Below are 26,467 nucleotides of genomic sequence, written 5' to 3'. Positions count from 1 at the left end.
GTGGCGGGGGCGGGGCGGCTGCGCATGCGTGATCCGGCGGACAACCCCCACGCCCGGCCGCAGCCGCCGCCTAGACGGTGCCCCGCCTGCTGTCGGAGCTGACACTGGTGGCCTCGGGGCCACCCTCCTCGCTAGTCCCTGCTCTTGCTCAGGATAGATGTTCCAGCCGCCGCGACATGAAGCACATTCCGTGAAACGGGGTCCCTTTAAGAGGCTTGTCCGCATAATGTCGCAGCGCAGGCGCACCGCCTTGCCCAGCGGGCTCCTGGGACCGGACGAGTTTCCCAGACCTGCACTTCTGGCCACCTCTTCCGACCCCGCCGAGATGCAACCTCTGTGAGGCCAGGGGCTCGAATGGCTTGTTGAAGGAAGCTCCTCCAACACCCAGCCCAGAGTCTGGCAGGATACTTGTGGAATTAAGAGCGAGCCTGTTAGCCAAATTACGCTACTTTGTAAGCTAAGGAATCTGAAGTGCCAGGAAGGTCCAGAACTTATCCAGAAGTGCACAGCTAGCCAGTGACAGGGCCAATGCTGGCCTCAGTCTGGCTAGCTTCAGAAGCCACACTCTTAACCACTGCACTTCTGGCTTCTCAGGCCTGGGCCTTGCACTTGGGGCTCAAGGGTCACAAAGATACCCAGAGTCATTGAAGCAGGAAGCAGACACCATGGCAACATTCACCTTTAATTCTGTTACAAGTTCCAGTGTTTGCCCTGGCCCCAGCCCAGCAGGGGTACCAACGACCTGTGGATAAGAGCGGGGATAGAACAACGCCGGGGGCCTGCACCGCGTGAGCTGCATCCTCAGTGTTGGCCACACACTGGCAAGCTGGGTAGGCTTCCTTTGTCCAGCGGGCCCAGCACTGCCCTGCCCAGCTTAGCTCAGAGCCCTCTAGGCCCAGGCTAGAGTGAGCTTCAAGGTTCCATTCCTCCTCACCGCTGGATCTCGTCAGCTCCAGGGGCCACTTTGACCCCACAGAGAACTCTGTCAGTCATGGGCCTGATGGTGCCTCGGAGATGCGCTTCTGCAGGAGGGCCCAGGCTTTCTCCACCTTGGGACGGGCCGGAATGTCAGGAAGAAAACAGGGACAAGGTCAGACAGGTATTCACTGAGACTCCCTCCCCACAACCCAGCCTTTCCCTGGGCACCAACCTGGCGCTGGGTGACATGCGGCTCCCACATGGTGCTCAGCACCACGTGGCTCTGATCCACAAGCTGCTGCCCACTCATCTGGCTCTGCAGCCTGCTCTGAGCCGCAGCCTCACTCAGGCCATCCCTCTCCATGATGCGTCGTATGGCCTGGGCAGATAGGGCATTCGTCAGCCCACTGGTTCTGGGCAGGAACCAGGCTACAATGATGGAGTGGGGATGGGATCCAGATACCTCGGTCTCGGGGATGACAACTGTCCACACCTCATGCACCATGTTCTGCCAGCCGGCTTCAAGCAGCATGGCGGCATCAATCACGCACACACGCTTTCCTGTGGGGAGACCCCAGTCACTGCCAGCAGCACCCCACCACTTGCTACCAGTCATAAAGCCAAGGAAACGTAGTCCCAGGGAAAGTGGATAGTCTGATTTGGGGTGGGGGAGCTCTGGGAGTAGAATCTGCTCCACTTGTTTCCCTGGGCTACTCACTCACCCTCAGCCACAGCCTGATCCATCTCCTCTCTGGCCAGCTTTGCGATAACTGGCCACATAATGTCCGTGAGTATCTTCAGCTGCTTCTAAGGAAGGGAATGGAAGGGGTGGGCCAAGTTCACCTTCCCCCAGAGATGAAGCCAGCCCGAGGGAGCAGGTGGTGGGGAACAGGCGGTGGAGACTAGCATTTGGGGCCAGAACAGAGAGGTTCACTGGGTCCCCACCTCCGGGCCTGGCAGTAGCTGCAGAGCCCTTGGAGAGGTGTGTGTTTACCTTGTTCCCAAACACCCGGCTGCCTAGGACCTTCCTGTTGATAATGCCATCTTTATGGAGAATATCTGGACGACAGAGACGGAGGACTGGGCAAGGAGGCCAGGCCACCTCCTTGCTTCAGGCCACCTCCAGTCCTCCCCACTTATTACCTGTTCCAAAGGCTTCCACCACTGGCTGGTAGGCAGGACCGCCGGGGGCATAGGCCCGGTGACCCAGGTGGTCACTGTCAATGATGTACGCCCCCAGGCCCTTCAGCCGCTGAGCTACTGAGCTCTTCCCAGAGCCGCTGATGCCCGTCAGCCCGATCACATAGAAACCTGGGGGAAGCTCTGGCCTCTTCTACAGGTACATAACAGAGAACCCCAGTTACTAGGGTCCCCAGACTCAGGATGGAGGCTGAACCGTTCAGTCTTTGCTCTCCAGCAATCCCAGCCCACCCACATGGGGGTGGGGGGGTGGGGGCTTACATATGGAGGCCGGAGCAGGTTTCCCAGCATTTGTTGGCGGAAGCTGGAGGAGCTGACTTTGTCCTCCTCGTTTTCCTTGTGGTTCAGGTCCTTCAGCAGCTGGATCTGGTACAAAGTGAGCTCCTCTAGGTCCTGAAGCAAAGGAAGAGTGAGGAGAGAGAAGGAGGGGTGAGTGGACAAGGACAAATCTATCACCTCCTCCCCTGCCTACCCCAGAGGTGGAGCTTGCCTCAGAGGGCAAGGTGGGAACCAGTTCCTCCTTGCCTCTTCCCACCACCTTCAGCCCTCTCTTCCCTCCTCTGGGGTCACAGTACTTCCAACAGCCCCCAGTGGCCTTCCCCATCCCCATCCACTCCCTCTGCCAGTTGCCCTCAGGGGTTACATTCTCAAGGCGGAAGCGGTTGACGGCCATCCCCCCACGATAGGTCTCCTCGCTGACCACCAGGAACTCCAGAGAGGGGTCAGAGCCAGCGGGCCCATAGGGGTCGAGCAGGGGGATGATATCAAATGTCAAGGAGGGCTTGATGTCCACCAGGAACTCACTCAGATGTTCCACGCGTTCTGTGTAGGGCTGGAGCAGCTCAGGGAGCAACTTGCCTAGGGAAGGAGCCCAGAAGAACAGTGAGATCTTCTTACCGAGGAGGATGAGGGTGGGCCAGTTTGGGGAAGAGTGTCCCTAAGCATCCTATCTCCAGAGGGGAGGTGGGGGCAGGACGAAGGGGCCTATGAGGAGGAGGCAGCAGGCAAGCACAGTACTGCTGCAGGGGCTGGCACATGTGCAGAGAACTGGCAGTGCCAGGAGGTGTCAGATTAAGAATTCCAAGAGCCAGAGAATTTCTAGAGCCTCCTCTTACTGCCCGTGGCACTGCTACCTACAGCTTACTCATCCATTTATTCCCAGGGGCTCAGACTTTAGGATTCATCACCTGGAGAACTTGTTTATAAGTGCAGATTCTTTGGCTCCACATTTGGGGGATCCTGATTGAATGGTGACTAGACCACACACCAAAAAATCTGCATTTATTCATTTAACATATCCCCTCAGTGCGAACTGAGCCCCAGGCACTGTGACATTTAGGAGGGGTGGGAAGTAATGGATGGGCCCCCTTCCTCAGTCTTGGCCTGCGGGGGGAGGGTTAGACTGCCCGGATCCAGAGTCTCTTGTCACTCACTCTTCAGCAGGTCTTTGTCCGCCACTCCCACCACAAGCTGCTCCTGAGCCAGGATGCACGCGACACTGAGCAACACCTTGTGGGCATTGTGGAGGCGGTCAAAGGTGCCGCCCACAGCCCCCCGCTGGTGGCCACGCACTGGCTGCTTTGCAGACCTGGCCACAGGGGAGGTTGGCCTGATGGTGGAGGGTAAGTGGACGCCCAGGGACCCCGCGGGGGACACTGCAGGCCCGTAATCTGGGTACAGCAACACTGAAGACAGTTTCGGGCAACAGCTGTAACAGCTGGTGGCGTAACGCTCGAGCTGTTGCTTGGCCGGGTTGTACTGGCTTCCGTCCAGGGTCTGGAAGTCAGTCAGGACCACTTCCGGCGGGTGGGCCAGGTTCTGGACTGAGGTGGGTAGGGGAGGGAGACAGCTCTTGGTTCGGATATTTGTCAGCAGAATTCTGACGTCCAGGTGCCTGTGGACATCGGCGCCTGCGTAGAGGTGCGTGATGAAATCGAGAACTTCAAACGTGGCCTGCACGGGGCTGGACTGGGGTTGAGCCGGGCCGCCCAGGCTCATGCCCGGCTGCAGATGTACATACAGCGTGTGATTCACCAGCCGGGCTGCCGAAGACAGGATGGGGGCCAGGCGAGGGGCCAGGGAAGTCAGCGGCGTTGTCAGCACCAGGAGGCCCGACCGGAATACGGCCATCCTTCCCAGGCCTGCGGACAGTCAGGGAGACGAGGCGAGGGTGAATGGGCGTTATGTGTTTGAGGCCGAAAACTGTAGGGGGACTCGGACCCAAGAGAGGGAGACCTGGAGCAGGGACGGGGTTCTCAGTGCCAATCGAGAGGAATCTGGGAAAGGGGACTGGGCTTGGTAAATGGCGCCTCCGGGCTGTGTTCTAATCTCGGTTTTATCATCTCTCAGAGCGGTGAATTCGCTGAATTGAATCAAAATCCTGGGGTGGGGAGAGGAACTGGGCAGGAGCCCCTGCGTCGTAAGACTGGGGATCCAGAAATCCCGGGCGTTCTTGCTGAGCTGCACCAGCATCTTCAAGGAATTGGAGGAGGGGACTAGAAGAGGACACTCAGGCTCGGGTCCTACTTACTGAGACCTCCGGGCTTTGGTTCCGCTTGCACTACCACGGAGGCTTCCCCAACCACGACCCGTTAACACAAGTTCCGGAGCTGTGACTCGAAACTACGGAACCTAAGAAAGGCCAAAAATCTCAGCTTTGGTTCGGCGAGGGATTCTCGCGAGATTTTTTATTAGAAGGCAGGCGGGGGCGTGGCGGGGGGGGTGGTGCTTGCGGTTGCAAAGGGGCGGAGCTCTGAGGCGTAGGAGGTGCGTGAAAACTTGTTTGTCAAACCCAACCTCACGGAAACTGGGCGCAGTGGGGCAAAGCCGCTGGAGAAGGAAACAGCAACCCACTGCAGTATTCTTGCTTGAAAAATCCTATGGACAGAGGAGCCTGCCGGGCTACACTCCATGGGGTCGCAAAGAGTCGGACACAACTGGAGAGACTTAGCACGCACGCAGGGCAAGGCGGGCTTGAAAGCCTGCTTAACGGGTGCCCTTCAGACTCTGAGAGAAGAGACTGGCTTCAGCCAGGTCACTCGGGAAACAGCGGCAAAGGCGGAACTAACACCTGGCTTTCCTGCTTAATAAATCGCGGGGACAGAGATGGAGGGATGTGTCATAGGGTAGCATTTAAGTTAGGGCTCGGCGTCCCCAGAGCCCTCCTGACGCCCTCCCAATCTAAGGATCTGGTCACGGAACAGTTCTGTCCAAGTCCCCATTTCACAGATGGAAACACTGAGGCCCTGTATGTTCCAGGGACATCTAGGGAGGTAAGGACAGAGGCCATGTGTCGTGGCTCCCGTGCAGTGCTCTCCACATCACCCAGAACCAGTGATATGACAGTTTTCCCGAGAGAGGAGGAAGAAGAGGAGAGCTCTGCGTGTGAGCTCAGTAGAGCTGCCAGAGAATGGTCCCTGTGGGAGGAAGAAAAGGCAGCGGGGCTGGGGGAGGAGACTCAGTGGCGAGAATTTACCATGAGGCTAAAGAGTGCTGGTCTGGGGAAGGAAATGGCCACCCACTCCAGTATTCTTGCCTGGAGAATTCCTTGGACAGAGGAGCCTGGTGGGCCACAGTCCATACGGTCTATAAGAGTCGGACACGACTGAAGTGACTTAGCACACAAAGAGTGCTGGAGAGGCTGGAACTGGTAGTCTTAGCAGCAGCAGCAGCAGCAGCAGTGGGAAGACAAAGCCAAGTTGCCATTAGGAACATTTCAGGTAAATTGTCCAGGGCGATCTCAAAACGGAAGGAAACCAATTTCCAAGATCCACTATAGTAATGTGCTGTGGTTTCTGTTCTCATACTAAATAAATGCTTACTTGCACACTTAATTTTTTTTTTATCATAAAGAGATCTCCCAAAGTGTACAAGCTTCTGGCCTCACAGAACCTGGATCTGGTCCTGAAGTCAATGATGGAAGAGTTTTAGTGCCACAAAGGCCTTGAGACCAGTCTTCTTGCAGAGACATCTTAAGTTGGGTTTTAAAGAGAGGACTCAGGACTTCCCTGGAAGTCCAGTGGTTAAGAATCTGCCTGCAAATGCAGGGGACCGGGTTTGATCCCTGGTCCGGGAAGATTCCACATGCCAAGCGGCAGCTAAGCCCCTGTGCCACAACTACTGAGCCCTTGAGCCTAGAGCCCTTGTTCTGCAACAAGACACCACAATGAGAACCCCATGCATCGCAACTAGAGAGTAGCCCTCGCTCACTGCAACTAGAAAAAGCCCTCACAGCAATGAAGACCCAGTGCAGCCAAAAATAAAACTAAAAAAGAGAGGACCCAGTTGAGGAAGCAAGCCATAAAGACTGTTTGGCAATTCCCTGAAACATCTGGACACACTGTTTCACATGCTTACAGAATCATTGTTGGAGGAGCTCCCGTGACTGCCAATTGACCCTTGAGCTGGAGTTGGGCAGTCAGAGGCAGCTCACCCCTCCCGTGTCCTTGGAATGTAGTCTGCCCACGATTCCTCCAGTGGGACCTATTTCAAGCATGCAGCCTTGAGAGGGCGCCATGTTGTTGAGACCACCTGGATGGTTTAGGTGACTGAACCCACTTAAGGCCTCTATAGAAACTTGGAGATTCTGGTGGACAGCTGCAGAGATCTACTCTTCTTTCTCCACCACGACAAGCCTTGTGTGTAAGTTCCCTTGCTTTTTAAAAAAAAAAAACTTTTTTAGCCACACTGCATGGCATGTAGCACTGAACTTGCACCCCCGGCACTGGAAGGCTTAGTCTAAACCACTGGATGTCTGGGAAGTTCCCGCTGCTTATTAAACCTGCCACCTTCCAATCTAGAGTGGTTGCCTCTTTCTTTATTCTGGGGGTCTTTGCCCCCAGTTGACAAATCGACGTTGGTGGCAAGCTGACCAGGAGACCGAAGAAATGGACCTTGGCAAAGAAGCACCTGCATGGGAAATCTTGGGACACGCAGGCTGGTCTAGTGAGCTTGTTTGAGGAACCACGCAGGGTGAACCACTGCAAAGGCGGGAGACGAATATCCTTGAGTGGGCTGTAAAGATGGTAAAAGTAACCTGGAAGCTGATGTGGTTTGATCTCATTACTGCCAGGACTGCACAGGAAAATATAAACTGGCCATCCAGTGCTGTGTTGGTTGGCCTGTGGAAAGCCTTAAAACCTGAACAACTGTTCAGACCTGCCCTACCTGCCCCTAAATCCCTGCTGCCATGCCAACCCCAGCAGAGGCCTTGGAGAAACTCCTATTCAAGGTGGGTGCCTTCCATATCCCAGGTTATAGGATGCAGGCCGAGATTGCCTCCAGGTGAGACCCATTGGAGGCAATTGGTTGGAGCTCAACACCGATTGATCTTCCAGAAGTAAAAGGGGACAGCTTCAGTGGATACTGGAGCCAGTATACCTTAATTTCTTTTTCCTTTTTGGCCACACTGCCCAGCTTAGCTTGTGCAATCTTAGTCTCCCAATCAGGGATTGAGCCTGGGCCATGGCAGTGAAAGCCGGAATCCTGACCACTGGACTGCCGTGGAATTCCCCGGACATACTCTAACACATAGTCACCCTCAGAAGTTTTCCAGGCTCCCTCAGTACCACTGAATTACAGAGGGCAAAGGGTTGCAATCAGGAAGGTCCTTTTCACAAAACAAACTGGGCATTCTCCCTGCCCTCACACACACCCTGAAAGTATCCAATACAAGGAACATAGTGGTCATTGATATCCTACAAGGTCAAACTCTGCAAACCTCTGTCAGGGAATTCTGCCTCAGTTCAGTTCAGTTCAGTCGCTCAGTCGTGTCTGACTCTGTGACCCCATGATCCGCAGCATGCCAGGCCTCCCTGTCCATCACCAACTCCCGGAGTCCACCCAAACCCATGTCCATCGAGTCGGTGATGCCATCCAACCATATCATTCTCTGTCGTTCCCTTCTCCTCCTGCCCTCAATCCCTCCCAGCATCAGGGTTTTTTCAAAATGAGTCAGCTCTTCACATCAGGTCGCCAAAGTATTGGAGTTTCAGCTTCAGCATCAGTCCCTCCAATGAACACCCAGGACTGATCTCCTTTAGGATGAACTGGCTGGATCTCCTTGGAGTCTAAGGGACTCTCAAGAGTCTTCTCCAACACCACAGTTCAAAAGCATCAATTCTTCGGTGCTCAGCCTTCTTTATAGTCCAACTCTCACATCCATACATGACCACTGGAAAAACCATAGCCTTGACTAGACGGACCTTTGTTGGCAAAGTAATGTCTCTGCTTTTTAATGTGCTGTCTAGGTTGGTCACAGAGAAGGCAATGGCACCCCACTCCAGCACTCTTGCCTGGGAAATCCCATGGATGGAGGAGCCTGGTAGGCTACAGTCCATGGGGTCGCCAAGAGTCGGACTCAACTGAGCGACTTCACTTTCATTTTTCACTTTCATGCATTGGATAAGGAAATGGCAACCCACTCCAGTGTTCTTGCCTGGAGAATCCCAGGGATGGGGGAGCCTGGTGGGCTGCCGTCTATGGGGTCGCACAGAGTCGGACACAACTGATGCAACTTAGCAGCAGCAGCAGCAGCAGGTTGGTCATAACTTTGCTTCCAAGGAGTGTCTTTTAATTTCATGGCTGCAATCACCATCTGCAGTGATTTTGGAGCCCAGGAAAAGTCAGCCACTGTGTCCACTGTTTCCCCATCTATTTGCCATGAAGTGATGGGACCAGATACCATGATCTTAGTTTTCTGAGCTTTAAGCCAACTTTTTCACTCTCTTCTTTCACTTTCATCAAGAGGCTCTTTAGTTCTTCTTCACTTTCTGCCAAAAGGGTGGTGTCATCTGCATGTCTGAGGTTATTGATATTTCTCCCAGCAATGTTGATTCCAGCTTGTGCTTCCTCCAGCCCAGCGTTTCTCATGATGTACTCTGCATATAAGTTAAAAAAGCAGGGTGACAATGTACAGCCTTGACGTACTCCTTTTCCTATTTGGATCCAGTCTGTTGTTCCGTGTCCAGTTCTAACTGTTGCTTCCTGACCTGCATACAGATTTCTCAAAAGGCAGGTCAGGTGGTCTGGTATTCCTATCTTTCAGAATTTTCCACAGTTTATTGTGATCCACACAGTCAAAGGCTTTGGCATAGTCAATCAGGGTTAAAGTAATCGAACCAGCGATGAAGCAACACCAACTGGGAACAGTAGGGGATGAACGGTAACTGTCAAGTGGGCAGGGCTTAAGGAATTAAACAGAAGAAACTATTCTAGAACTGCACTGCATGGGAATGGTACACCCTGCCCTTAATTCTTTCATCAGCCCAGTACAGTTGCTAAAAAGGCCAGATGGCTCATGGCAGCTGACTGTGGGCCAAGGAGAGTTGAACAAGCCCCCATGCACGTGGCTGTGCCCAACAATGCCACCCCTGCCATCTTAGGAACCTACCATGTAGTACTGGGCTTAGCAAATGCTTTTTTCACTCTACACCTGGCATCAACTTACCTTCATGTGGGAGGAGTGACAATGGACCTTTCAAGGCTTCCCAATGGTCACTTGCACAACCCCTCCACATGTCGTGGGATGGGAGCCCCAGACTTGTCTTTATACTCCTTCCCCACATCAGTAAAATGGCCCATTACATTGATGATATAATGTTAACATATGCAGACTTGCCTCTGCTTCAGGACCTTCTGCAGATGTTGCTGGAACATCAGTGAGGAGAGGATGGGTGGTAAGCCCTCAGAAAATTCAAGGCCCAGACAACCCCATAGAGTTTCGTGTCTCGGAAGCTGTGATTGATAAGTTACAAGCCTTTCCAACTCCTAAGAACAAGAAAGAGGTGCAAGCCTTTGTGGGGGATTTGGAGGGACTTTTATTCCCCACCCGGCCTGGTACCTCCATCCCTTATCCCACCTGGTAAACAGAAAGCACACGTGGGGCTGGGGGTCAGGGCAGCAAGCCACCTTTGAGACAGCAAGAATACCAGTGAAACACATCAAGGCACTGGGCCTCTCCCGGCAGGGACACCATTGGAGTTAGAGGCATCTGTGACTCCAAACACATGGCGGCAGAGACAAGAGAAGGCGAGAGCACCCTAGCTCTGGGAGGGGACAAACCCCAATACACCCCCATAGAGCCTCCTTGCAGTGTACACAGAACACCCCATCAGGTAGAGCCTCTCATGAAAAGAATAGTCTATCATGGTAAGAACTTCCCTCCCTGTCAAGAGCAGGGTTGAGACTATGTTCTATCAACCCACCTTTGCCAGGATTCAACCCCCATGTTACCTAAGTGGCCATTTGCAACAAAAGGGTACCTTGTGTACCAGTCCACTGTCTCTAGACATTCAAAGTGCTACTTGGCCCTGAGGAATGTGGAGATGCCTCTATACCTGGAGTGGCCCCTGCAGCTCGTAGAGAGGTGTGGTGGGAGCAGGGGTCCCCGCTGGTGCCTGGTATACAGATGGGTCTAACCAGGGTACCCCACCCACTTGGACTGCAGTTGCTATTCTGCCCAACAATGACATCATCAAGATGGAAACAGGAAGGAACTGCAGCAGCCAATGGGCTGAATGCAGAACAGTTGTGCTGTTCTAAACGATTAACCCCTCCGCAACAAGAGAAGCCACTGTAATGAGAAGCCCCTGCTCGCTACAAGTAGAGAAAGTCTGCACACAGCAATGAAGGCCCAGCTGAACCAAAACTAAAACAATGAATTAAAGAATTGCACTTGCGTGCACACACACACACTCACTTGCCTGTACAGTTGGTGAAACATGAATAAACTCGGGCGATTATAAAAATAAATAAAGGGGTTTACCCTACAGCTTGGACAAGGGGAAGCTGAGAGATGGATAAGCCCTGGTAAGGTCAAGATGTGTGAAGACACTTGTGTTCGTATGCAAGAACCTGAGATGGTCCTCACCGTTTTCCACATTCTGGTTCATAAGGCACTGACATCTCCTAGCAATCAGGAAGCTGATCCCCTGCCTAGGTACAAGCTCTAGAAACTGACCCTTCAGTAGATACAACAGATTGGGTGCATTGAAAAAGCAATCACTGAAGAGCCTGGATGGGATGGCGTATTGCCAAGAATACCCAATTGCCCTTGAAATATAGTGACATGGTTCATGCAGTAACAGCATGACCTATGTGGTCTACACAATGCCCAAAGGAACAGCCAAAGGAGTCAGGGGGCATCCATCGGAGTTCCCAGCCAGTGATGGATTGGTTGTTGAAACATACTCTACTTGGAGTGGACCATGCACCATTAAAAAAGGGAAGAAGGTGGGAATTCCCTGATGGTCCCATGGTTAGGACTCTGCTCTTTCACTGCTGAGGGTGCAGGTTTGACCCCTGCTCAGGGAACTAAGATCCCAAAAGTCACGTGGCCAAAAAAAGGAGAGAGAAGATGAAGGTCTGGTCCGGCATACCCAGCACCTCCCACCATGCCCCGTGCTCACATCTGACAGTGCTGCGTCCTTGGTCAATGCGCATGGCATGCACAACCAGGTCAAGTACCTAAGCCTGCCGCCGTCTTCTCTTCAGGGCCATGTGAGCGCATTCTGTGCTCACTGTCACAAATCATTAGACTGCGGTCTTTGTTCCCTCCTTTGGCCTGGGGAAAGTTACAGCACACACATGCCCTTACTGACGGCACCTAGCAAGCCTTAAATGATAACCAACAAAGCCCGTCCTGAGGTCTCTAATGAGAAAGCTGTCCTCCAAAATAGGATGCCTCTGGACATTATCGTGCAAGGCGCCTGTGCCATTACCCAGAGTACTGTGTGTTCGTACCTGACGAGTCCGCTAATGCATCTTCTTTATTAAGCTCCTCCTGGAGCATCCCTACTACTTTCCTCTGTTTGCAACCTCCCCATCTAGTCTCTGTCTCCACCCCTCCTCCAGCCCCAACCTCAGAGGAAATCAGATCGTCTCTGCAACCCTGCAGGCCCTTTCAGTGGCTCCTGCCACTCCAGCTCCTTTTGCCGGCTTCCGGAAGGAGGTCTGCAGCCTCAGCTAGACCTCCTGGTGAGTCAGCTTCTGGGTGGGTCAGGATCCCTCCTGTTGAGTGTTGTCTAGGGCAGGGGGCAAGGAGGGGATGAGTGGGGCTGTTTCCTTTTTGCTCATTTAGCCTTGTTTCTTTTTTACGCATCTGGCTTCTACAGGGAAACACAATGACAATAGTAATACCCCTAGTAGTAACAGTGTTAGTGCCTGCTATTAAGACCTCTAATACCAGCACTTTGAGGCACTATCTCAGTTCATTCTTACCACAATCCATGATATGTGTGTGCCTACAGCGCTCAGTTGTGTCTGATTCTTTGTGACTCCATGGACTGTAAGCCCTCCAGGCTCCTCTGTCCATGGAATTCTCCAGGCCAGAATACTGGAGTGGCTTGTCATTTCCTCCTTCTGGAGATCTTCCTGACCCAGGGACCGAACCAGTGTCTCCTGCATTAGCAGGCGGATTCTTTACCACTGCGCCACCTGAGAAGCCCCCACATAGGTATCATACCCATTTTTCAGGTAAGAAAACAGACTCAGAGAGGGTCAGAACGTTGCCTAAGGTTCCGTGACTCTTGGGAGCCACGTTACAAGCCGACTCTCCCCCGCCAGGTCCACCTAACTCCAATGGCTGCAGACACCCCTACGCCAAGAATATAGGGAATGCTCTACCTGCCCTTCGGGGAACTTGAGGCCTGACCTTAGGCTAGCTCCTCCCCTTTCTGGGCCTCGGTTTCCGGAGGTATCACTCGGGCTAACACCGTCTTTCGCGATCATCCACCCACTGTGCGCGCCCGTGGTCACGTAGGTCAGCCCAGTCAAAGCCCCTTTCCGTTACCCAAACGCACCCCACCCCCCGGGGCCGCAAAGGAGAGCGCGGGAGACAGCAGCGGATTAGGCCTTTATTGCGGGGCGAGAGGAGCGCGGAGCTCAGATGCCTCCAGTTTACCGGCTTCTGTCTCCGCCCCGGCGCCGTCGGAGCCCTCGGCGGCCTTGTCGTGGAACGCTGACTTGTGCGCAGCGGCGACGTAGCTGGAGCCGCTGGGGTCAGAGAAGCGCAGCTGCACCAGTGGCAGGAATCGCTCGGTGGTGAAGTAGCGCAGGGCCGGGCGCGGGGCGCGTAGCGCCTGGAGGAAGACCTGCAGCAGCGGGAGGAGGCGCGCTGGCCGGGGCTGGGCTGGAGAACCCACCCCCGCTCCCGCAGTCCTGCTCGGCCCTTACCTCGACCACCTCCTCCGGGTCCTGACCCGCCTCACGTATGACCCTCTCGCAGTGGCGACGGTAGCGGTTGAAGAGGTCGCGAGTCTCGACGTCCGCGCGGTCCAGCATCCCGCCCAGGCCGCCCTCCACCTTCTCGGGGAAGGGGGTGTGCACCGGGCCGCACTCGATGAGGCTCACGCTGCGGGCCGGAGAGCGGCGAGTGAGCGCGGGCGGACGCAAGCCCAGAAGGGAGGGCCTGAGTGGGGCTCGGGCTGCGAGCATTTATTTGAAAGCGGGTTTACAGCCGGAAAAGCGCCCCCACATCCCTTGGAGGTTGTGAGAGAGGCTCTGGCGTCAGAATGCCAACCTGGCCGGGTCACTTAAAACGGTGTGACCTTGGGTCAGTCACCGAGCCTCTCTGGGCCTGAGCTGCCCAATACCGACGCCTCACCAGCAGGGTGGACAGGTGGAACGAGAGGACGCGCGCCAAGCGCCTGTACTGTGCCTGGCGCACAAGCAACGGGAGCCGCACTGGGGAGAATGCCTGAGAGCGGTTCCAACAAGATGGGGTGCTGAGGTTCCCAAAGTCAGGGGTCAGGGGGTCCCCGGGGCAGGGCAGTGACTCACTGGACCCCGAAGGGCTGCAGCAGAATCGCCAGACTCTCGCACAAACCCTCGAGCGCGAACTTGCTGGCGCAGTAAACGGCGTTGAAGGGAAGCGCTGGGAGGGAGAGGAGTCTGCTGGGGCGCGTCCGGGAAGGGGTCCGCGGGGAGTGGCGCCGGAGGGTCCCGGGGCAGCCTCACCAGGCCCCTCCCCTTTTATTGGACACCCTCTTCCCCATCGCTCTTGCTGAGCCACCCCCGCCCCGCGCGCCTCTGGCCCTTGGCCGCGTTCCGCTCACCCATCAAGCCGCCTATGCTCCCGGTCACCAATATGCGTCCCGAGCGGCGGCGCTTCATGTCCGGCAGGAAGGCCTGCAGCATCCGCACGGTCCCCGTTAGGTTCACGTCCAGCACGGCGTCCACGCTGCCCTCCTTGTGTGCCTCCAGCGGCCCCACCAGGCCCCGGCCTGCGTTACACACTGCGGGGAGAGAGACCCGACCCTGCCGCCTCACGCACGGCCCTCCTTCCCGCCCGTCCCCCCGTGCTCCGTGGGCTTCGGGACATCTTGGTTTGGACACAGAGTGAAGAAGGCTCTCGGGCTTGTTTTGCCGGGAGGCTCACCCAGCACGTCCACGCGGCCCTCGGTCACGCGTGCCTGGGCAGCGGCTATGGAATCTGCATCCCTCACGTCCAGCTGCAACGTCTCCAGGGAGCCGGGAAGGCACCCTCGGGACTGGGCGGCCTCCAACAGTGGGCCTTGTGACGCCAGGTCCCTCAGCGTGGCATACACTGGAGGTTCAGGGAGAGGACAAGGCTCTGAATTCCGGTCTTTCAGCCTTACTTAGGCCCCCTTAGGCCGGGAAGGAGTTGCTCCCTTCTCTCCACCCCGTTCCATCAGGTACCTTTGAAGCTCTGGGACGGGTCGGACGCCAGTCGCAGGGCCAGGTGTAGGCCAATGCCGGAGGAACAGCCGGTAATGAGTACCACAGTGCGGTCCATTGGGATGTGCGCAGGGAGAGATCCCGGATATGCTGGGCTCTGGTCTCCGGGGATGGATATCACCTGCTTCGCTCCGCCCCTGCCCACCAGGGTCCCCACCCCTTTATTATGTCTGCAGCACAATCTCAAGGCTGAGCCCTCCTGTGGGTCCCTGGCCTGCTCTCCAGGTCAAGGCAGAGAAGAGGGCCCCTGGCTTAGAAAGCCCCTTCTTTAAGTTGTTAGTCAGAGGGAGGGTGAAGTTTTGCACACAGGAGGTATGAAGCTCCCATGTGGGCGCTGAGTGCCCTGGGCAGATCTTGCCTTGGCAAGCCTCTGTCCCAGCAAGCCTCTGTATCACAGGGACAATTTTTTGCCAAAGTTAGCGGCTGAGGGTGTGAAAGTGTTTTGGAAGGGTATTCTTGGTTCAAAGGTCAGGTGTGTATATGTGTGTTCAGTTGCTGGGTGGTGTCTGACTCTTTGCCACCCCGTGGACTGTAGCTAGCCAGGCTCCTCTGTCCATGGAATTCTCCAGGAGTGGGTTGCATTTCCTACTCCAGGGGATCTTCTTGACCCAGGGATCCAACCCATGTCTCTTGTGTCCCCTGCATTGGCAGGTGGATTCTTTACCACTGCGCCACCTGGGAAGCCTCAGAGATCAGGAGTTAGTATTAAAGCTGAGGAAGCTTGGTGGCTGAGTGAGCCAGGAAGCAGCCTGATCTGGCTTTGACTGGTGAGGGATGTAATCCAACCTTGGAGGGAGTGAACACGAACCAATGAGTGAAGACGAGCTGATCAGCTTAATAGATGGTGTTTTGAGAGACAAGGACATGACAGATATAGGAACTATGCTGAGTGGCAAAAATCACTGCAGCAGACATGATGTGGCCATGTGCTAGTTAGACGCTAATGTGACCCATTCTAATGTGATGGAAGGCTTTTGGTAATGCAGAATAACCCACTTTCAAAACAATACCAAACAGGTATTTTGGTAAAAACCTGTAGCAGCTTGTTACATTAGGGTGAGAAAAGAGAAATCAAAAAGCAGAGAAAGGGGACATATTGTAGTCCCCAAGTACTGTTAAATCTCTAACTGGGCAAGGGTCTGATCAAAGAGTTCTTTTAAGAATATTGGATACTTGGAGATGAGCACTCAGAAACTGGACTGGAGAATGCTGCCAGGCTCTTGATTTTAATTTAAGCTACGCGTAAAGTATAACAAACTTTTGTTAACCAGACACATTTTTCAGTAACAAAGAATGGAATAAATGCCAGATATTTCCCCTGGGGATGTCCTGTCTCTTCAGGGAAATGTGTTCTGTATTCTGTAAATTTTCCCCTGGCCTAAATTAAATGATTATTTGTTCCAGACAAAGGAGTATTTATTAGACTATTTCAAAGTGACACCATCAGGGCTTCCTGGATAACTCTGTGGTAAAGAATCCTCCTGCCAACGCAGGAGACATGGGTTCAATCCCTCATCCAGGATGATCACACACGCCTCGGAGCAACAAAGCCCGGGAGCCACAACCACTGAGCTCATGTGCCCTAGAGTCCTTGCTCTGCAACAAGAGAGGTGACTACAGTGAGAAGCCCGTCACTGGAACTGGAGAATAACCCCCATGACTGAAACTAGAGAAAAGTTCACACAGCAATAGACCCAGCACAGCCAAAAAAGAAAAAGTCACACCAGCAGAAAAATGTCAAATAGTTCAGCTAGACACAGTCTCTTAAGATTCTGTATGTCCTGGCACTTTAGAAATGATATGCCACTGATGTAAGATTCACCTTTTTCATTTTTTTCAATGTTTTATCATTATAAAACTACTGCCACATCCTTTGGAATTCCCAGGTGGCTCAGTGCCTGCCAATGCAGGAGATGCAGGAGATTCATGTTTGATCCTTGGGTAGGGAAGATCCACAGGAAGAGGAAATGGCAACCCACTCCAATATTGTTGCCTGGAGAATACCATGGACAGAGGAGCCAGGGGGGCTACGGTCCATGGGGTGGCAGAGTCGGACTTGACTAAGCACGTGTGAGCGCGCCATATCCTTACACTTTCTTCTTCAACTAGGAGTGTTCTCAAATCATAAAGTGTTCTTGGGACTTCTCTGGTGGTCCAGTGGCTAAGACTCCTGCTTCCAATGCAGAGGGCCTGGGTTCAGTCCCTGGTCAGGGAACTAGAATCCACATGCCACAACTAAGAGTTTGCATGCTATGACTAAAGACCTCACACGCCGCAAGGAAGACGGAAGATCTTCCGTGTCACAGCTAAGACCCAGGGTAGCCAAATAAATAAATTTTAAAAATTAAAGTATTCTGTTTCTCATCATTAGCAAATGTTTTAGCTTTCTAAATATTTGTATTTAATGGTTGCTTCTAGGGTTTTGTTTTTGCAGTTTAGAAACTCTTAGGAATATAAAGACTTATCCCTTCTGCTTGAAACAGCAGGGGTGAACACTAACCAGACTAGCCTAAGTGAAAAATGAAAAGATTCTTCACTAAGCACAGTGATAACCTGATATAAGTTAGATTTGGAAGGAATGTTTTAATTACCTCTTCTAGCCTGAATACATGAATTCTTTCAGATCAGGAAAGACTAGACAAAGCAGCAGCAGCTGATTATAATTTGGTTTATGGTCTGTCAGATGTTCTGTGATAGGAAATCTGAAATGACGGTTAAAGGGGAAAAAAGTTCCATAAAATTTGCTGTAAGCGATATAGAGGCTTGTTTTCTGAAGTATTCTTATAAGAAAAACAAGTATTTGTAAAAATGGTTTCCGTGTCAAGTATTTGTCAATTAAAGCTGAACTGTATTCTATCCTTGTAATATTTCATTATTTTGAAAGATTTATATAATCAATTCTGGATGTATGACCAATAAAACTAATAAAACAAAACACTGAGGAAGCCAAGGCAAGCGGGCAGGGAGACCTGACCTCACCAGCGCCCAGGCTACAGACCCGAGTCCTCGCCGGCATCATGACATTGACATTCTTTTTCTGTTTTTGCTGTGCCACATGGCATGTGGGATCTTAGTTCCCTGACCAGGGATGGAACCTGCACAAGGAGTCTTAACCACTGGACCGCAAGAAGTCCAGCACTGACATTCTGACACACCCATCTAGGTGATTTACCAGTTTATTAAGTTGTATTAAAACAGTACTTTGATCCCGAATTTGGGATGTGGGGGAAGGCAGCTCAGCCCCTCCAGATAGTCCGCGCCTGACCCCATGGGTCAGTGAGTTCCTTCACTCAGGCCTGCGGTGCTCCTGTGACACCTGCCCAGCCCCAGGCCCTGGAAACCTGCTCAGGTTTGGAGTCTGGGGAGAAGGTGGCTTGAGAGTGGTTAATTGTCAGAAGGAGACAGCCCGGGGGTAATATTTGAGGAAGAGCTTCTTGACCAGGTCCACTGTGTCTCCTTCAGGCTGACTAGGATATCTCCTTGTGCCAAGGACAAAGGTCTGTTCGAGTTGGAAGGCGTTCCTGTCAAACTGGTGCTGCTGGAAGGGGACACCCTGGACCAGGCTCTCCACCAGCGTCTCTGTGAAGAGCCGCCAGCGGGGGGCGTAGTAGTCAGCCACCAGTCCTGCCAGCTGCTTGTTGGCGTAGTCTAGGATGTTGCCCTCTGGCCCCCACAGGGTCAGCTGGTAGCGGCTGTTCTGCTCATAGAAATGGGCCTCAGTCTCACTGACTGCTGCCTGTCGGGCCTGCTCCAGCCAGCTGCCCAGCAGGAAGTGGCAGTCACTGGCCAGCACCTGGTCAAGGGCAGGCAGGAGCTCATAGGCCAGGATGCCTCCTGCCCTCGTCAGGGGAACCAGCTCCTTCTTCAGATAGGCGGTCCTCATCTCTTCGTAGTACAAGCTGACCAGCTCCTGGACTGCCTGGCGGGTCACGTCTACCAGGTCATAGCGGAAGGCTGGGCTGCTGGCCAGGGTGGAGGTGGCTGTCAGCAGCAGCCGCCAGGCTTCAAATACATCTGATCGGTTGTACCAGACAGTGGTGACCATCTGTAGGGATGGTCGCCTGACCAGTGGGCTGTGATTGTGTCCCCGGCACTCCTCGCCTGAGCAGTTGTAGACACTTCTTAGCAGCAGCCGCCACGCTGCCTCTGCATCCCCATGGGAAACCCCATACCGCCGGGCTGCAAAGCTGGTCACCCAGGCCCCCAAATCGGCCACTGGGTCCTTCTGCCAGCCCAGCTCGGCCATGAGGGCGTAGACCACCTCGTTCTGGCCGATGCCCTCGGGGGCCATGCCCGTGCCTACCATGGTGGAGTTAGGGAAGTGGCGGGCAGTTGTGGGGCCTTGGTTCACAGACTCCAGGGCCCCGAACAGGCCATGGTTGCCCCCGAAGTTATGCAGCATGCACCAGATGAAGGGCTGGCCCTGGAAGGAGGCTGTGCGGACATACACGGGCTGGCTCTCAGCGAACAGGTCCAGAACGAGGAGGCGGCCACGGGGCACGGCACCCAGCACAGCCGCCACCTGGGCAGGCCCCCAGAACTCAGGCTGGTGCTGGAAGAGCCAGCCTTGGAGCAGCCACACAGCATCAGGGTCCACTGTGGGAGGCAGAGGACAGGAGGGTGATGGGGGGGGGGCAGGGAGTATTCACCCCACTTTACAGATGAAGAAACAGAGGTCCAGAGAAGTTAAATGACTCTATCACACTCCATCATGTCCCTGTAAATCATCTCCCCACCCGCATTATCAGGACATTTCATCACACATACCCTTCCCCTGGGACTACCAGTTGAGTACTGCAAAGCTTCAGGGAGCATCAGAATTACCCAGAGGCCTGGGCCCCAGCCCCCCTCATTCTGATTCAGGAGATGGGGGAGGCTGAGAACCTGCAATCCAACAGGCCCTGGGGTGACGCTGCTGGTCCCAGACCACACTTGGAGCACCGCTGCTCAAGGAAGCCTGAGCCAATTCACCCCAATCTGCCCCTTCCCAGCTGACACAGAGGCCTCCCCAAGCCATCCCTGACCTGGCCCTTCTCCTGCCCTCCCTTGTTAGTGGCTGGGAGGAGTGCTGTGTTCCTATCTGTGTACCAGGAAGGGCACCTTATTGATTGGGGGCACATCTCTAACCTCTAGCCTACCAGCATACACATGTGTGCGTGTGTTAAGCCACTTATTCATGTCCAACTCTTGGCAACCCTGTGGACTGTAGCCCTCCAGGCTCCTCTGTCCATGGAATTCTCCAGGCAAGAATACTGGAGAGGATATGCACACCTTCCTCCAGGGGATCTTCCCAACCCAGGGATTGAACCTGTTATCTCTTGTGTCTCCTGCATTGGCAGGCAGGATCTTTACCACTAGCGCCACCTGAGAAGCCCTCAGCATGGAGGTAGAGACCAAATAGAATATTTTCAATAGTCAGCACTTAATGACACTTTACTCTGGGCCGGGCATCAGTCTATTTATGAGCGAGCCCCTTTTGTAGATGAAGCAGCTGAGGTACTGGGAGGGCGGGGAGCTGCTGCAAGTCTCGCAGGCAGGAAGTGGCAGGGCCGGTGAGGGAGCAGGGTGTCCGCTCCAGGGCTCACCTCTCAATCACAGCGTGACTAAATGAGATGATGTTTGTGTACAAGTGCTTGGGAAATGGTAAAGTGCTGTGTGTCACAGTGAGGTGTTACAATTCCCCATCCCTCCTCCCAACCCCCTGACCTCTGCCACCTCCATCTCGAGGGCCCAGGGGACTTCCCTTTCTCACCTCCCACTGGCACCGTACCTGCGGTCATGGCCTGGTAGACAGCAGCGGTGGCTGCAGCCAGGTAAGAGGGCTCCGAGGACGGGGGCTGCATCTCGTTGAAAGTGTCAGCCCCGTAGATGTGGTCCGTGCCAAACTCTTTGGTCAGCTCCCGCAGGAAGAGGCTCCCCACGAGGGGGAAGAGAGGATCTTCGGGAGCCAGGAGGAAGGAGCAGGAGTAGGAGCAGTTGAAATGGCCCCAGTTGCCCATCTGGGTGACATTGACCTGAGGGAACACCCTAGTGCGGGGGAGGGGGTGACAGTTCAGACATTTACCGGAGGCCGACGCAGTCCTTTCCTCTAGCCTCACTGACACCTGCCGTTCTGGGAGCCCTCAAGCCTCTGGGCCTTTGCCCATGCTGTGCCCTGGGCCTGGAGCTCTCGCTTCCCCTCTCCCTGCTGATGCATCTGGTTACTCCTTGACATCCTTTTCGTGTCCCGTCTGGAAAGCTTTGGCTGTCTCTCCTCCTCCCACAGAGGATGAGATGGTTGGATGGCATCACCAACCAATGGACATGAGTTTAAGCAAACTCCAGGAGATAGTGAACGCCAGGGAAGGGAAGTCTGGCCTTCTGCAGTCCACAGGGTGCACTCACAGGACTGAGTGACGGAACAAGAAGAAGCCCTTCCCTATGGCTTAAATAAATGATACCACCTCTGCGCTGAGCCCTTGCTGCTCCTCTCTTCCCCAAGCAGAAGTGACCTTGATGGAGAATTGGGCCACATCCATTCCTTATCACTGGGTTGTATCCCCCTGGCAACGTGTCTCCCACCAGGAGCAGGGTCTCTGTGCACCTTCGTGGCTGCATCCCCAGCCCCCAGCCCAGGGCCTGCTCTGGCAGCCCCAGACAGTCTGACAAACGTCGGCTAAATGTACGAATGAGTTTCTTGCCGCCGAGCTGAGAAGGCCAAGGAGTGGCCAGTGGGGCCAGCAGCATGTGCTGAGCGCTGAGGGCAGTGGGAACCAGGCACTTATAGGCCCAAGGAAGGTGATAACTGATGCTGGGGGCCCCTGGCAAGGCTTCCTGAAGGAGAGGAGGTCTCAGTTGGGCCTTGAAGAAATTGACCAGCCACAGTTGAGGATGTGTATAGCACAGAGGAGCAGAGGAGCACCCCTACCATCACTAAGAGCTGCCATTTGCTAAGACTCTGTGCCAAGCCATACATATATTTTACAAGTGAGGAAACTGAGGCCCAGAGCAGTCAAGGTCACATGGCTAGTCAGTAACAGAACTAGGAATCAAGCCCAGGCCTACATCCAGAGCTTGAGTTTTTCTTCAAATAGTGTCTCGCAGGGGAACATATATTCTCTCTCTGAGCTGAATGGGGAGGGGGTGGGGGTGGGGTACATCACCTGGTGAGAGCCTTGGGGACATGCCCTGCAAACGCCGGCAGCACAGGGATCATACCAAACGAGCGCATCCGGTCAAGGATTCGATGCTGGGAGGAACAGAAGGGGTGGTGGTGAGCATGCCCGCCGCACCCCCCACCCCGCCCCGCCAGGGGGAGGTCTCCTCTCTCCCAAGGCACACAGAGTCCCCCTACTCCCACCCCAGACCTGTGACTATCCAGCATCAGTTCTGCCCCTTCCATTCTCCATCCTTTTACCTGCAGGTAAAGCTGCTTGAGGTGCCAGGATGGGGGCAGGGGGCCACTCCAGGTGTGCAAGTTGCCCATGCGCCCCCAGGCCAGGAAGGCAGGACCAGTGAAGTATTCGTCAATCTCTGCCTGGGTCAGACCCAAGGCCAGATACACCTGAGGAGGAAGGCAAGCCCCACACATATAAATCACTCATCTCTATTCACTGATTCATTCACTCAACAAACACACATCCCTCTCTTCTCTGTGCCCTAGAGTTCCTAAGACAAGCTCTGATCCCTGCCTGCAAGGAGCCCACAGTCCAGAAGAAATAGATCAGTTAGCAGGTGAGTTTGCGAATGTCACTCTTGGTGCATAGGTGGGGTGAGGCACAGAGGGGTTCTCCCTCAAATGGGGAAGGGGCTTAGAAGGCTTCATGGAGCAAGCAGCCTAGCATGATGGGTGAGGGCAGCTCTGCAAGGAGCTTAAGCAGCCCCAGGTGCAGCCAGAGCTCTCAGGGCTCAGCCATGGAAGCTCCCAGGCTGGGCAGAGCCTGATGGTAACAGGGAACTCCTGGGTGTGCTCAAAGTTGAAGGTCTCCCCTAGATTCACATTTCAGAAATGACACTCTGGTACAACTCTGAGAGCCAGGAGTCTTGTTTTGAAAGGAAAATATTTCTTAAGAGAGCTCTCTAAGTGCTAATGACCAGGAGGTCACTAAAGAAGTGTAATTTATGCATGTCTCAGCCAGAATGGAATCTGACTTTTTAATCTGATCAAGTCATCCAAAAGGCCTCCTAGAAACTCAAGATACTTATCAGGCCTTTACCCTAAAATAACTTGCAATCAATGTCTGCCAGTCACAATTCCCATCAGGGAACTTCTAACAGTCTCATGGCTTCCAAAAACAAAGCCCCTACTTCTCTTTCTCAGAGCACTCTTTCAGGTATCTGAGCCTGTGTTTCCCAAATGGCAATTAGTAAAGTCTCCCAAATAAACTCTTCTTATATGCAGCCTCTTGCATTATTTTTTGGTTGATGCTCTTCAGAGGCTGTGGTGGGCAGGCGACCAAGGAGAGGAGACTGAGAGCCTGAACTGGCGCCATGAAGAAGGATGGAGAGGAAGAGGACAAGGCAGAGCAATAGCTGCTAATGAAACAGAATCCAGAGAAGCAGCTGACTGACCCAGGTGGGGTGGGGAGACAGGGAAACCTGGCTTCTTAATGTTTACTGGGGGTGCTGGGGTCCAGCCCTGGGGAAGTCCTCCCATGAGTGTGTCTCAACCATGGAAGCTGGGAGGCTGGAGCCATCACTCCTGCTACCAACACTTCTGGAGCCCTAGTCTCTGTGCCAGATACTGAGCTGATGTGGGGCAGGCAGGACACCTGGGGTGTGGTTGGCACCCACCCGCTGCCAGATGGCCTCCTGGCCGCTCCAGGCCAGCGCCAGGTTGATTCCATTCAGCGCCATCCAGTCGATCTCCTGCTCCCAGCGGGCCCAGTCCCACCACAGGAAGGAGTAGCTTTGTGTGCACACATTCTGGTAATAGCGGTACCTGCAGGCAGGGGCAGGAGCTGGGGCACGGCCCTAGGGGCAAAGAGGAGGTCTCTCAGCCCTAAGGGTACACAATCGGGGGAAGACCTGGGGGAGCAGCTTGCCCTGCCACCCCAGATGGAGCCCAGAGAGGAATGACTCCGGGTGTGGCCTTTAGACTACTGCTTCACTCCGGGATCCAACCCAGATGCAGCAGACACTCTGAGGCTTGAACTTCCGAAGTGTCCACCCACCTATCCCCAGCACTCAGCTCTCTAGCCTCCCAGATATCTGAGAGGGCACATTCCATTTTCATTCCTACTCTGGGTACAGTGTGCCCCTGCCCTGTAAGGGGGATCCCTTTCCCCAAAGTCTAATGGGGAGACAGCTGTGTGAACCCATCATCTCAGGACAGTGGGGCAAGCGCTCGAGCAGAGGCCTGTGCCAGGCTGGGTGTCACTCCTCAGGGAGCATCTTCGAAGAGAGGGTGGGGTAGGAACGGAACAGCATTTACTGCTCACCGATCGTGCACCACAAATTCTACACCCCGCACCGTGCAAATCATCACAATAAGAAAGGCACCACTGCATGGTAGAGGTCATTGTTTCCACTTTTCCGTTGTTTCCCGCTGAGGCTCAGAGAGGCCAAGTGATTTACTCAAGGATAGAATCAGAGCTGGAGTCTGAAGCCAGTGCTTGCTAGCAGCCGGGCACTGGGGCGGGGCGGGGACTTCGGCCCGAGGGGGCGCCCCTGGCGGGGGGAGGGGGCGGGAACGGGGGCAGCGGGAGCTGTAGGGGAGCCGACCGGCGGGGTCCGGTCGCGGTACCTGTTGGGTGTGGCCTCGGTCAGCTCCTCCGGCACAGCGGGCAGGGGCTGCGGTAAGCGCAGCTGAGAGCCCGACCAGGCCACGTGGCAGCCGCAGAAGTCGCGCAGGTATCGGTGGAGCCCCGCGGCGGCGGCCACGCCCGTGGAGCCGAGCACCTGCACCCGTGTCCCGGCACCGCCGCCGCTCAAGCGGTAGGTGTCCAGGCCGGACTCGGTCGCCAGGGAGCGCTCCACCGACACGGAGAAGGCGGCCGCTGGCCCGGGCCCCAGAAGCCGGACTAGCAGCTCCCGCACGGCGGCCGCCTCTCGGGCCTCGTCCCCGGTCGAACCTCCCGCCGTGAGGAGCAGGAGCCCCAGAGCCGCGGCCACCCCCATGGCCTCCATGGTCCAGCGGTCCTCAGCCCGGCTGTGGCCCCGTGGGGAACCAATGGGGACCGGGGACCAGGGACCAGGGCCGGCCCGGCCGCGCCCAATCAGCTGCGGGCCTCAGGTCACGTGGAACTGAAGGTAAAACCCGCCGGCGACCGGGAAACCCAGCTTCGGGGCCCCGCACCAGCTTCTTGTGGGTATTTTCCGACCACACTCGGTCCAAGAGCGCGTGACTCTAGTGATTTCAAAAGTCCAGGATGGGATGTGACTCGCAGCCTTTCACAAGCGCCCTTGGGTATAATGTGCTTTCACGTACAAATCACTTCTTCCATCCATCCTACCATTTGATAAATATTTGACATTGATTTTGTACCAGGCACTACCACCCCTCTCCTGAGACCTACAAACCAAGTACTTATATAAACAAAGATGAATATTATACAATTGACCCTTGAACTGTGCGCGTTAGGAGTGCTGACCCCACTGGCAGTTGAGATATAACTTTACAGTCAGCCCTCCTGTATCCAGGGTACTACACCCGCAGATCATATAGTACAGTAACTCGTATTTATGGGAAAACATTCCTGTGTAAGTGGACCTGTGCAGTTCAAATGGGTGTTGTTCAAGGGTCCAGTGTAGTTGTGATGCTGTGCAGGGTACCCAGCCAAAGGCTTCCAAAGGGATGTGACATTTAATCTGAATTAAATTGGGATTGACTAGGAGAAGACGAAGGGGAAGACCATTCCTCGAAGAAAAAAATACACATATGAATACCCAGGAAGGGTAAGGAAAGAGCTGAGCAGGTTTGAGGAACTAAAAGGTCAGGAAGTCGGAGGACAGATGTGTCATGTGAGCCTGGGCTGACCAAGGAGCAGGGTCTAGTGGATGTGTCAAGGGCTCTCATGTGATCCCTAAGTGGTAGCAGCTGCTGAACAGGACGAGCGTTATCTTTTTTTTTTTAACTTCTCATTTTATACTGGAGTATGGCCAGTTAACAATGCTGTGATAGTTTTAGGCACACAGCAAGGGACTCAGTCATACATATACATGTATCCATTTTCCCCCAAACTCCCCTCCCTTCCAGCCTGCCACATAACATTGAGCAGAGTTCCCTGTGCTATACAGTAGGTCCTTATTGGTTATTCATTTTAAATATGGCAGTGTGTACATGTCCATCCCAAACTCCCTAACTAATCTGTCCCCCCATCCTTCCTCCCTGGCAACCATAATTTTGTTCTCTGTGACTCTTTCTGTTTTGTAAATAAGTTCATTTGTATAATTTTTTTTAGATTCTGCATATAAGGGATGTCATATGATATTTCTCCTTCTCTGACTCACTTCACTCAGTATGACAATCTCTAGGTCCATGCATGTTGTTACAAGTGGCATTATTTCCTTTTTAATGACTGTTATTCCACTGTGTATATGTACAACATCATCTTTATCCATTCCTGTCAATGGACATTAGGCTGCTTCCGTGTCTTGGCTGTTGCAAACAGTGCTGCAATGATCACTGGGGTGCATGTATCTTTTTGGACCATGTTTTCTCTGGACATATGCC

General features: G+C 54.1%; 3 protein-coding genes and 1 long non-coding RNA gene across 6 annotated transcripts; 1 reads left to right on the top strand and 3 right to left on the bottom strand.

Moving 5' to 3' along the window:
• Positions 1-663: 663 nt before the first annotated feature.
• On the bottom strand, positions 664-4,703 carry COASY (Coenzyme A synthase). 2 transcript variants are annotated; one of them, XM_010816302.4, is made up of 10 exons: positions 4,649-4,703; positions 3,552-4,259; positions 2,762-2,976; positions 2,380-2,511; positions 2,062-2,251; positions 1,913-1,977; positions 1,641-1,725; positions 1,382-1,479; positions 1,151-1,297; positions 664-1,049 (listed from the first exon to the last, which is right to left on the bottom strand). In XM_010816302.4, exons 2-10 carry the CDS (start codon positions 4,246-4,248, stop codon positions 990-992), a joined length of 1,689 nt encoding a protein of 562 aa, XP_010814604.3. In that variant the 5' UTR covers positions 4,249-4,259; positions 4,649-4,703; the 3' UTR covers positions 664-989. The 2 variants fall into 2 exon arrangements, with proteins under 2 accessions (XP_010814604.3, XP_024836655.1); XM_024980887.2 differs by lacking the exons at positions 1,913-1,977; positions 2,062-2,251.
• LOC132343077 (uncharacterized) lies at positions 3,651-6,916 on the top strand. The gene is made up of 2 exons (XR_009491755.1): positions 3,651-3,740; positions 4,468-6,916. It is a non-coding gene; the product is annotated as an uncharacterized lncRNA (long non-coding RNA).
• A 6,041-nt stretch (positions 6,917-12,957) lies between these two features.
• HSD17B1 (hydroxysteroid 17-beta dehydrogenase 1) lies at positions 12,958-15,451 on the bottom strand. Its single transcript, NM_001102365.1, is given in 6 exon segments — positions 12,958-13,208; positions 13,291-13,468; positions 13,897-13,990; positions 14,172-14,351; positions 14,495-14,662; positions 14,776-15,451. Coding segments are annotated over 6 exon segments (954 nt in total). The 5' UTR covers positions 14,873-15,451; the 3' UTR covers positions 12,958-12,971.
• A 2,523-nt stretch (positions 15,452-17,974) lies between these two features.
• Positions 17,975-24,963, bottom strand: NAGLU (N-acetyl-alpha-glucosaminidase). 2 transcript variants are annotated; one of them, NM_001102226.2, is made up of 7 exons: positions 24,539-24,955; positions 23,587-23,734; positions 22,211-22,357; positions 21,957-22,042; positions 20,585-20,841; positions 18,772-19,410; positions 17,975-18,549 (listed from the first exon to the last, which is right to left on the bottom strand). In NM_001102226.2, exons 1-7 carry the CDS (start codon positions 24,919-24,921, stop codon positions 18,206-18,208), a joined length of 2,004 nt encoding a protein of 667 aa, NP_001095696.1. In that variant the 5' UTR covers positions 24,922-24,955; the 3' UTR covers positions 17,975-18,205. The 2 variants fall into 2 exon arrangements, with proteins under 2 accessions (NP_001095696.1, XP_005220827.1); XM_005220770.5 differs by having other exon boundaries at positions 17,975-19,410; positions 24,539-24,963.
• Between the last annotated feature and the right edge of the window lie 1,504 nt (positions 24,964-26,467).

Source organism: Bos taurus, chromosome 19, assembly GCF_002263795.3.
Source record: "Bos taurus isolate L1 Dominette 01449 registration number 42190680 breed Hereford chromosome 19, ARS-UCD2.0, whole genome shotgun sequence".
In the NCBI taxonomy this organism is placed as follows: domain Eukaryota; kingdom Metazoa; phylum Chordata; class Mammalia; order Artiodactyla; family Bovidae; genus Bos; species Bos taurus.
The sequence above is the reverse complement of the archived record's forward strand: the minus strand, read 5'-3'. Positions and strand labels throughout refer to the sequence as shown.